General features: G+C 34.9%; 1 protein-coding gene across 1 annotated transcript in view; it reads right to left on the reverse strand.

The window, feature by feature from the left end:
• The window catches only part of TINAG (tubulointerstitial nephritis antigen), an 88,854-nt gene that overhangs the window by 8,586 nt on the left and 67,874 nt on the right, over window positions 1-12,394 (reverse strand). Inside the window, exon 10 of the mRNA XM_008063923.2 lies at window positions 3,791-3,836. Coding sequence (XP_008062114.1) covers window positions 3,791-3,836 — 46 coding nt within the window. The remainder of the gene's footprint in view (window positions 1-3,790; window positions 3,837-12,394) is intronic.

The following is a 12,394-nucleotide window of genomic DNA, read 5'->3' on the forward strand; positions in this document are numbered from 1 at the left end:
TAAATATTTTTTATAAAGAACACAGGATCCTGACCATCTCATCTAAATGGAATGAAAGTTTTTTTCTTTGTCTGGGAAAGAAGGAATCTGCCTTTCTCCTATATAGAGAAAGAGAAAGAGAAAGAAAGAGAGAGAGAGCAGAAACTGAGTTGGGTCAGGGCTAGAGAGAAGGTTTTGTTAAACTCAGTCTATACCTGCTTTCATATATTTCAAGGGTTACCCCATCATATGTTTTCTTCAGGCTCTTTTCAGATGGGACTCTTCCCCAGGCTTCTCAGTGCTGCAAATTTCACTCTGCCTTGCCATCCCTTCTTATCTACTCACTCTACCTCAGCACTTGGTAAATGCTCCATGGGAAGAAAAGGCTGTATATCTTGTGTTCCTCTAAATTCCAATACAGCTGCATCCTCTTTCTTCTAGAAGTTATCTTTGCCTGTTACAAACCTAAGCCTCACCCTGTGCCTGACCTACCAAATGCTCTTAGGACAGGAAATCTCCTTTTTTTTAATAGAAGAAAACTATAAATATGAAAAGCTATGCTATTTTCTACTTAGTGGAATTTATGGCTTGCTGCTATCTCTTACATTTTACTCAGTAATGAAAGTCATACAATTATTTTTATTACAAAAATAGGCCTATGTTGTAGGCTCATTTGCAAATATTTTGAAATGACCATATATAATTGTGGGGAAACAAAACTTGTCTAGATTTCTCAGTGCTCTTAAATAATGTCCTAGCTTTCCTGACCCACAAAAAATATATACTATATGAAATAGGGAAGTTTGCTTTCACTTCTCCCAGAAATATTCTACTCTTCACATACCCTGAGAATTAGATCTGTAGAATTGGGTCTAGGGAATTGATCTAAAGGGATAATAAAATTCCTCTTATCTCCTCAGGAGGCTCAAAGGGTTAGAGCACAGACAAGGTCCTAAAATAAGCCCCAAAGTGCCAAAAGTACTAGAATGTTATCTCCTTTGGTATTCACATGTCAAAGAGAAGAAGGTCAGACAATGTATGGTGTTTCTCTAACCCTGAAGGTTAGAGTGAGAACACAGGATCCTGACCATATCATCTAAATGGAATGAAAGTTTTTTCTTTGTCAGGGAAGGAGGAATCTGCCTTTCTCTCTATACAAATGCAGAAAATCTATTGTTTTTTGGCCCTCATTTATAAAATATAAACTGCTACCAGTGTAGAAAATTTCCATAGGTTCTTATATCACCAGGAAGAGTAAGATGTGAGGGATTCATGCTGTGACCCTGCGGTGTTACTCTGGCTATTGATCTGGTTATATCAATTAAAAACTCCTTATTTCTGACACAGGTGCTATATCTATACGAGGAGGGATTTTTTAAAACCAGAAATTATTTATCAAAAATGTTTTATTTATTATTGTGTCTAAATTTCAGTCACCTTCAAAGTACTCTCTGATGCAAAGCACCTATCGAGACACTTTTTCCACTGTTCAAAACAGTTTTGAACTCATCGATTTTGATGCCTTTAGTTCTGCCATTTTTTCTTTCACCTCTTCCACATTGGCAAAATGCTTCCCTTTGTGTGTGTTTTCATCTAGGGAAGCAAAAATAAAAAGTTGCTTGGAGCGAGATCAGGTTAATAGGGAGGGTGGGGCATGGGAGTCAAGCCTGTTTTTGGTTTAAAATGGCTGAATACTCAGTGCAGTGTCAGCAGGTGCCCTTGTAAATCACCCATCAAGAAACAGGCAAACATATTGAAAGTATCTCGAAAAAAAAAATCCATTGAAGCCAAACACAACCTCTCACAATAATGCTAACTGGTACACTGATACCAGTGGGTTCCTAGAATACTTATCTAATGGAGGAACCCTGTAATACAAGGGGCCCACCCTCCCAAAGATAATTTTGGTTTTTGGTGGGGGCCCTCTTATATCTATGTCTATGTCTCCAACTCCATCTCCATCTCCATCTATATCTATATCTATATTCATATATAGATATACCCATATCTCTGAGATACTATCTCAGACCTTTTACATTTATTTACAAAACAGTACGACAGTACTTAAAGATGTTATATTTTAATTAAACCACTATTAAGTTTTATATAAATAAATTATAGTAATCACTTGATTAGTTTTATCCTGAATGCATAAAGTTATTCATTAATTATTTTATTTTAAAAAGTTTATATTCCCATCATGGACCAGTCACAATAGTTTGCCCTTGGGATACATTGGTAAATATAGCAAATATGATCCTGGTCAGATATGAGTAAACAGTTTAGTGGCAGGAAAAACCTACCAAAATGTGCAATTTAGTAAAATATCCTAAATTTCAGTCTGATTCATGTATTCCTACCACTTACACTCAATAGTTTATCCAAAAGAATCATGGCAGAAAGAAATCCTGTCCCTAGCCCTATGAAATAAAATATTCTTGGAAAATTTTTGAAAAGTAGTAAGTTCAGAATTGATAATAACTGTAACAAAAGTAACTTAAGGAACTATGTGCATGTATGTGTTAAATATATGAAAATGAATGTATAATAGCATGCGTGTGTGTGTGTGTGTGTGTGTGTGTGTGTGTGTGTGTGTGTATACATGTACACCACCTATGGGACCCTAGGGTGGAAATGATCAGGTTGAAGATGAGAGGACCACAAAACATTTTCCTCTGCACATTCAATCAGCCACTCAACAAAGGGCTATAAGGTGAAATATGCTAAAAGTTGGGAGTTAAATACATTATTCAAAGAACTTATTTTTGTCTCTAAATATTATACTGTTATGAGGTTGAACAACTGTTCAAATTTATTTAATAAAAATTTCACATAGAAAATTGTAGGCATTCAGTTACTATATTCTCTTTTATAATTCATTTATTTTATCTATTGGACATTAATGTTAATTGTTGACTACTTCAAATTTTATTTTAATGAGGAAAAGGGCATTTTAAAATGCTGTTTAAATACAAAAATGAATATTAAAAGCATAATATCTCCATATATCAAAAAGACAAATATAAAGTGTAACTATATACTTGAGTAATTGAAATCTGTGAGTGCCTTATGAAGAACTCTACTAAGAGTCACTCTGATAAATACAAGTCCTAAAACCTAGCATTTTGTAAGCTAAAATATGCCCTCTACTTTGTATCTTCAATTTTAAATTCTGTAAGTATTGTCACCTAGACTTGATTCTATTTACATAAAAAAGTATATTATGTTAGGACTTGGGACATTCACTAACTTCATTGTAATAAACAATATTTGGGGTAATTTATTCCAATCTTCTTCAAAATGTTTCTTATCTGTACTTTTCTGTTGTTTTTGAAATTAGACATTGGTTCTTTCTCCACAAATATATGTGTATATTAGAATTGGCAAAAAGAAAGAAAACCTTAACCTGTAGTGTGTATATATATACACACATATACATACATATATACATATATATGATACTAACATAAAAGCATCAAGTTGGTTGACATATATACACATATGAGAAAATTTGATCATTACTTTAAGTTTAATATAGATGAAAATGGAATAAAAAGTTGTCCTGTTGATTCTCAACTTCAAAAAAAATACTGATTCCTCTGTTACAATTTGAAATAATAGGAGCTGAGGAAAATTATTAATACAATGCAAATTATTATAATGAGTGTTGTCCTGGAAAAAACACCAATGTTATAAACAACATTACAGTAACTTGAAATGCAACTAAATAATACAAAGCAGGGAGAAGAGGAACAGAAGATTCTACAGTATTCACTTCACAGCAGAAATTCAATTATAAAAAGTTACATACCCAAAATTTTTCTCTCCGCCCCTGTGCTCCTCTCAGTGTGCCCCATCTGTAATTAATAACAATATAAATAATGGTATGGTTACAAGTGTTTGATTGGTATCTTGGGAGAATACAGATTATTATCATTCTTATATCTTTTGTATTTACCCATTGTCCCACTTTGTTTTACCTTAGAAATGTCATCATTGCCCTACAGAAATATGCTTGTATAGTTTTTTCTTCATCATAACATTATTTACATGGATAGAATAAACTCATTTATATCCAAATGGCTCAGAATTAAACTCACTGACCAAAGTAGAGAAATACTAAGGTAACTAGGATACAGAGGTTTCAAAGTATTTAAAAAGACTTCTCCTCTTTACATCAAGCCCTCTGAAACTCTACCTTAAATGGTATAAACTAAACATTTCCAAGACTAATGATAAAAGTCATACTGGAAAAACAAATAATTTTGTAGATGAGGGAATTTATATAAAAATATTCATACACATATTATTTCATAAAATGGCTTGTGCCTAATGTGGAATTCTTATATACACATGTATGTACAGAAATAGAAATATATATTCCCAGCACTGGCCCATTTTTAATGTGGCACATAGCAGCTCATAAAAGACCTAAACCTGCAATATTTTATTTTTCCTTTTGACTAAACCCCATGAGGTATGTATTATTAACATATTCTATTTACAAAGCTAATGAAGACTTGTCCAAGATCACACAGTAGGAAATGTTGAGCCAGGACTCTAAATCACATGTTCTTCTTAATACATTATATTGTTTTTCTTTTATAGACATGTAGCTCCAGACTGATGTGCATCCTGAATAACATCAGTTTTAGGGGGAGAAAGGACATTTCATGTAATTTGATGAACTGTAAGAATATAATTAATTCTACCTACATATCACCCAACTATCCAAAATTCCAATATCAGGGCTCCTTTAAGCAAAATCATGCTCTGCCATTACAGAATAAACATTCCCAGGAGAGAGACAAATTTGTTGTGAAAGTATTTTCTAACATGTCAGTTTGTGGAAGTCTGTTTTTAATAGGGTGCAGAATAGAATGATGGCACCATAACATGGAGGTCTTGCCTAAAGATGACAGGTTTATGGTAGGGTTTTTAGGATACTCAAGAAAACGTGTACCATTTGTGCAAGGGAGGGATCAGCAGTCAATGGACACTGCCAGGGGAGGAAGAAAGGGGAGGGCATGTAGCATCACAGAGGGTATCTGGTCCTAAATCAGGGGAAGTGAGGGCCAGCTGGAGGTCCAAACTTCACCTGCATGAAGCCTGCTTATGTAGCTAATTCTGACTTGTACCCCACATATCTATAATGTAAAAAAGGATGAAAAATATATATAATGTGCTTACACCCTTTGACATGAGAGTGAGGAAAGAGTGATTCGGGTGTGGAAAAAGTCTAATGATCAACTTTCTTTTCTCCCATTTCTGATTGAGGTTAGGAGTGGTAGTTGTACTAATTGATATCTTTTTTGTTCGCTGCTGCATACAGGAGTATGTCACTCCAAATTCTCTGAGTGGTTTAATGTGACTCACTTTTCAAAACCATTTTGCAGTTTTTAACTGTATTTACATCCCTGTAACTTTTTTAAAAAGTCATCAATATTGAAAAAAATGCCAATCATAATAAGTACCCTCAAATATTTAGAGGCCATTACCTTCTTCAAGTAATAGGTCATAACTAAAATCTCTAGTCACTCATTTTCTACTCATTTATAATAGTTATCATAACAATTTTACAAAGACTTGACCACTCAATCAAACTTTCTTTCAGGTAGACTGGCTACCAGTTATGTAGCTATTTACGTAAAATACAAAATCACAGACTAAATCAAAAGAATCTAAGGAATCATTTAACTCTGAAATTGCATAAGAAGAGGAGAGACCCAATATCTTAGATCTCACCAGGAAGAGTGAGAAGTTGAAGATGCTCCTGCTTAAGCCACTATGGAGCCTCCTAAGAAATAACTCCCAATCAGGGAGTATGTGTGCAGGCATGACTAGAATGACTCAGCAATGAGGAGAACCAAAGAGAAGATTAACAACTGAAAGTACCATTTGTTCCCTATCACTCAGAGCCATCCAAGCTCAGCTCCCACACTGAACTCAGCTGAGTTTGGAGTTGGGGGCGGGGGCAGGGAGTAAGTCAGGCTTGTCATTAAAACCTAAAAGATCTATGTCACTAAAAATTTTATATATTCTATGAAACATTTCAATAATACTCAAAACTAGGGTAAAAGCCCGAAGTTATAAAGATTTCTTTCCTACTTTGTAACAGTTTTCAGACTTTTTGAGCTCCAGTGTATTGAGGATGGTTCATGGGAGGTCAGACAAAGAAGGAATAGAAAAGACATGCAAGAAAAATATACCAGGCAATAAGTACAATAATCACTGTACTTATTAACAAGCTCATTTAGGATATCTTTAAGAACTCTCAGAGATAGTGAGACAGAGTTTTGGGGGATGAAGTTCCACAATTGCATATGGGATCAAGATTCAGCAAAATAATGAAACTATTCAACATATGGTTCTATTACCAACAGGTCAGAGGCTAATTCTAAGAAAACAGTACTTCCTCACAAAGAAGAAGAGGCACTTCAGAACACAGCTGTATACTTTTTCTTATTTTAGTATTACAGAATAAATTAGAAGTGAAATAAAATTCCCTTAGTTTGGAGACTTTTAGGAAATGCAAACTATTATTTTTTCTTTTTTTCAAATGCTGATTGTATTTCTTTATCATTTGTTATTTTTGTCCAACCAATATTTTCAATGATGTAAAAGCAATAATTCTTGCAAATCTATCAACTCTTTGAAGTTGTTGTAAATTTTTTTCAAGAAACATGCATATTATAACTTTAAGATGCTTATTTAAAACAGCAGTAATTTCATACCCGGAGAGAATAACAGCATTCAGATTGTCATAAGCCTTCTCAAAATGGTCAGCAAAACAAGCTATCCAAGTCATGGACTAGAGGTGAGAGAGGGAAAGGAAAGTAAGGCAGTTGAGTTTAATAGTTTCAGAGAATAAGATGCTTGTGAAAGAAAATTTCAAGCAAAGAATGTCAACATATACACAAAATTCCAATGGAAAGAAAATATCACACACAGAAAAAAATTACCACAGAAGCCATGGCACCATTAGTTCATCTCTGTTACTGCCTCTGTGTCAAGCGACAAGCAAAGTTCATCCATCACAGGATTTAACTTTTGCACTGCAACTATCATCTATCTTTTCCTCCTCTATCTTCTCTAGATAATTCCTAAGATGGTACTCAAATATTTCACAGAGTTGCAGTGGAGTGTTGTCAAGAACTAGACCTATGGGTTGTGTATTAGACAGTTTTGCGCTGCTATAAAGAAATACCTGAGACTGGAATTATATATAAAGAAAAGAGGCTTATTTTGGCTCACATTCCACAGCCTATGCAAGAAGCATAGAGCTGGCATCTGCTTCTAGTGAAGCCTCAAGAAGCTCACAATCATGGGGAAGATGAAGGAGAACAAGCATGTCACGTGGTGAGAGAGGAAACAAGAGAGAGAAGGGAGGTGCCAGGCTCTTTAAAACAATCCATTTTCACATCAACTAATAAACACTCTCACCACAAACACAGCACCAAGTCATTTCATGAGCAATCTGCCCTCATGACCCAAGCACCTCTAAGTAGGCCCTACCTCCATTTCGCGTTTCAATCCGATTTGGAGAGAACAAACATCCAAACTATATCAGCTGTTTTCTAAATATTCCATGCTCTGACAGACTGGGACAAATTATTTGGTTTTATACCACATTCATGTGGTCAAAATTTTGAGCTAAACTAAAATAAACCAGGTATGGTGGCTCATGCCTGTAATCCAGCACTTTGTGAGGTGGAGGTGAGAGGATTGCCTGAGCCCAAGTGTTTGAGAGCGACCTGGGCAACTTGGCAGACCTGTCTCTGTGTCATGGTGGCACGCAACTGTGGTTCCAGTTACTTGGAAAGCTGAGGGGGAAGTAGGCTGGAGTACAATGGCACATTCAAGGCCGCGGTCAGCCTGGGTGACAGAATGAGACTCCAACTCAAAATAAATAAATACTAAAATAAAGAATATTCATATCATTCACTTACAGGAGAGAGATTTTCTGTGCTTGATTTATAGAAGGCGTTTTTTCCTAATATATTTATGTTACTGAATTGTGATGCTGTACTTTTGCTTGTTATTATACCAACAGGCTGAAAATTCCAGAAATATGCATGTATTTTCACAAATGTTTCCCTGTAAGTCAATGGCTGTCTTTGAGGACGTGAGGACCTTCATTACATTTATATTTTCTCTAAACATAACTATTTGCATTCTATTCCCATTTTATATACTTCTTTATTTTAAGATTACTTTTACAGACATTTGTTTGGACAGACCAGAACCTTACTCTGCTGTGATTGTTTCTATAACCTTGCCAGTATTCTGGGTTTAGAAGCTTGAGAGATCTTCAGACTGGTTTTTTTTTTTTTTTTTTCTCAAGAAAATCCACTTAATTTTAACTTTATTTAGCTTTCTTGAATTTATTCTACTTCATTAAATTAAATTATTTCAATGATTTGTTAAGATTTATCAGTAACACTCCTCTCAAAATTTAGTGACATCTGAAAAAATGCTGATTTTGAAATAATCTGGGCAGTTCTTAGCCCTGTGACCCATTCCCTGAGGATGCCTGAGTGCTGTCTGTACCCTCTTGCCTTTCTACATTGAGACTATGGTTACACTGTTCACTCAATGCACATGACCATCTAAGCTCTTTCTTCAGAATTCATCTAATATGCTCATTTTTCAGTAGTTCTAGAAACACTACTTTTTTATATAATATGAAAAGTTTTCACAGAAAGACTATAAAGTTTCTGCACAGGAAGGTATTTATCATTCATAAAAGAATAATATATGATTTGTTATTCCTAAGGTTATTAAGATCTTTATGCCTGTTCCCTATAAAGAGGGTATTGTTCTTTTTAGATAACTGTGCTAAACAATGCTAAACTTCTTTAAGCCATATTTTAAGTTATATTTGGACAGTAAAATTATTGGACCTGAATAATTTGGGTAAGATTTTAAATGATAGGTTTTTTTTTAATCTCCCATGGTTTTTGTAGATTTTGCCATTGAGGTCCATATATCCAGTGGTGGTCATATTAGACATGGTAAATAAGAAAGCTGAAGAAACAACTTTATTAAAGTAATATTTCTATTCTCATAAATATCCACATTAAGGGAAGCATAGAATCTCTTGTGTACTTCATCTATTAATGTCTGCCTTTATTCAACAAACTACAGGTTAGCTCAAAGAAGACACATCCTTTACTTTCAAGAAGCTGACAACCTAATGAGAGTGATGCTGGGTAATGAAAAACAAGAATGCAAATAATTAGAATTCTACAAGTGCCACTTTAAAAATAGCACTTTTTGAGAATTCTTACTGGATACAAATGAAGAAATTAACTGTCAGCTGAGGGCAAAAATGACTTCCTTCTCAAAGTTGAGTAGGAATTCCTTCTTGAAACTGGAGTACAGAATTTCAGGCACAGTCAGTAGGTACAAAGTCACAAGAAAGTCATGCAAACCCATTTCGGCCTATTCTAAGAGCAGCACTTACTCCAGTGTACCTGGAGAATGGTTATGAAATTTAGAAAGACAGGTGTGGCTCAGACCATAAGGAGCACTCGTGGCTATGATGCCTGGCATTTATTAGTTGGTGATAAAGAGTCATCCAGATATGGCATGTGACATGATCCTGATTATTTTTTAGGACAGTGGTGGTGTTAGTACAGGGTATATTTTCCAGCAGGAGCAGGCTAGAAGCAAAAGATGTATGTTGTAGTTCAAACAAGAAATAATGAAATTCTGAATAAGAATATAAGAGACTCTTAAAGTCATATTGCTTATTCTTCTAACAGTTGTATCCTCATCACCTGGGATAGTGCCTATCACATAGTTGACCCTAAACAGGTGTTTGTTGAGTCAGTGAGAATGAATAGGAAGGCACAGGATGAATGAGAGCTACTTTGGAGGTAAAAGTCATGGAACTTGTTGGCCAATTTCCATGGACAGAAAGGGAGAAGGACGAGTCAAATTTAACTCCAGGATCTCAAGGTTGAATGAATAGGTGCATCAAATGTGCACTAGTTGAGGTACACCCCACATTATACAGAGATATGTTCCTGATTATCAGGTTGGCTTATCATTGCTTCACACTGTAATTACAGAATTGCTTCACCTTCTTGCAGGTTTTCTCTGCAGATAGTGGTTCTGGATATGAATTTTAAAACTCATGACTTTACTGGATTTCTGGCAGGTGACAAACCTAGGAACCAAGAAAAACTGATTGTCAAAAGACTGAAAAAAGCTTTCTGAAGAGTGAATTTCTATGTTGAGAATAATTATTTTCTAATTATCATATTGAGGCAATATTTGCTTAGGAATTGTGTTTCTTAAAGCTGGTCTCACATCCATCTAAAAATTTGAATAACAAGAATAATTTTTTAAAATTTGTTTTACTCTGATGGTAGGAGGTATACAACACTGTGGCAGAACTCCTCAGACAAAAATGCTGCAATGCTTTTGAAGATTTGCTGTTTCTAGGTTCTCAGCATGTACTCAATAATAAACTGATAACAGGAACTCAAATTCATATTTTCTGGGCAGACCAATTCTGTAATAGTGAATATAGATCCAGACAGATACAAATCAGTTTCTAAACAGTGGACTTGTAGTACTCCATTTCATGCAGTACAGCCTACTTGAACAGGAAATTTTGGAGCAAAACAGGGAGCAAACACATCCTAGAGCCTGATATGAAATTCCAGCCCTTCTTACTAAGGAAATGAAAGTCAGATAGAATACGAGGATAAAGAAACCACCAGATGGGCTTTAAGTCTATAACAATGATATGGCTACTCTGGATATAGGACTTTGTTTTTAGAGGTAAGACTGCAGATAAAGGCTAATCTTCCTTTATGCAAAGATTTGAAAGATAGCTGCAGTAAAGATGAGGCAAAGATAGTCAGGCTTTTATTTTCTTATGAATGTTCTACCAGAGATGCTTAGGAACTTCATTTTAAAAATGTTCATGCCTAGTGAGTATAGCAGGGTTTAAAATGTTAGAGAGCTATCAGAAAGTACTAATTAATGCTAGATCAAAGATGAATAAAAATAGACATCATGGGAACGAAAAATGAAAAGAGGGAATTTCCCACCACACTTTCATTTTCTACTTAAGCAAAATGTAAATCAAACCAGGGTTTACTAAAACTAAGAGCAGATATTTCCATTGGTATGTTCTGCCAAGATGCTACAGATTCTATTATAGATTGGAGAAGCAGATGAAGATTTCTGAAATGTCATTTTTTGCATGAAAATATCATAGGTGATCATGTACTCCTAATATTAATTAATTATCCAAACAACACCAGTCAGTACCTGCCATATTCCTCATTCAGCCATATCCTAATATATCAGAAAGTAAAAAGGTTGCAAGTATAATATCACATGTAATTTGACCTATAAAAATAAATATGGAAAAAAATTGATGAAAGTTTGTGCCCAGTTTATGCTTTCGATGAAAATAATCTGGCTTGTACCTGAGAGAACCATCCTTTTGCATTTACTGTGCTAACAGAATACCTGTTACAATGTCCACAACCATGTGAAATGTACTGGGGACAAAGAGAGCAAAGACCAAAACCTTCCATCATTATCATTGTCAATTAAATAAGTTGATATAAAGAGAAACATTAAGGGAAAATTTTATCTTTATTTCCTTCATGTTCAGAATATAAATGACTTTTTACCTTCTCATGGAATCTTAGCACTGGAAGAAGACTCAGAAATTACAGCATATTCTAAAGATTGGCCAACTACAATTTACAGACTAAATCTGGTCTGATGCATGTTTTTGTAAATAAAATTTTATATTCTATGCATGCTCCTTCGTTTGCATATTAGTTTTGTCTGCTAATAGCAGTTAGGTAGCCAAGACCATATGGCCCACAATACTAATTTGACTCTAATCTCACTTCTTTATCCCATAGATGAAGAAACCGAGGTTAAGTAACACTTCAAGGTCATATAGTTAAGTGGTTAAATTGTCAATAGTGTCTTAGAGGCAATGAACAGCACAAGCAACCTAAAACAAGAACCAGAAGAAGGTAGAAAAGGGTGGAATCATTTCTAGCTGTGGTGAGGTGGGTGAAGGTCAACCCAAGTCTCTACTACAATAAAAAGGAAGGGTTGCATGATGGCCCTTGAATAATCTGTAGAAGCTGCCAAGGGAAATGAAGGCATATCTGAGAGAGAAGAACATCAAGGACCTGAACTTCATAAATGACCTTGATAAATACATCAAGAAATTATGAAAATTTGAGGAGGAGGATTGTAGGCAGCCATAGGAAAACAAAACAGGTGATAGTGAACAAGATGGATTGTTAAATGGAAAATTGTTGGGTTGGAGACAGGGAGAACAGGTAAGTCATTATAAGAATATTCTAATCAGGGTTCATTGAACACATTTAACATTTGTATTCTATGAAGAAATGTAATGAACACA

This window comes from Carlito syrichta, unplaced genomic scaffold, assembly GCF_000164805.1.
Source record: "Carlito syrichta isolate Samal-C Ts95f unplaced genomic scaffold, Tarsius_syrichta-2.0.1 Scaffold307141, whole genome shotgun sequence".
Taxonomy (NCBI): Eukaryota; Metazoa; Chordata; class Mammalia; order Primates; family Tarsiidae; genus Carlito; species Carlito syrichta.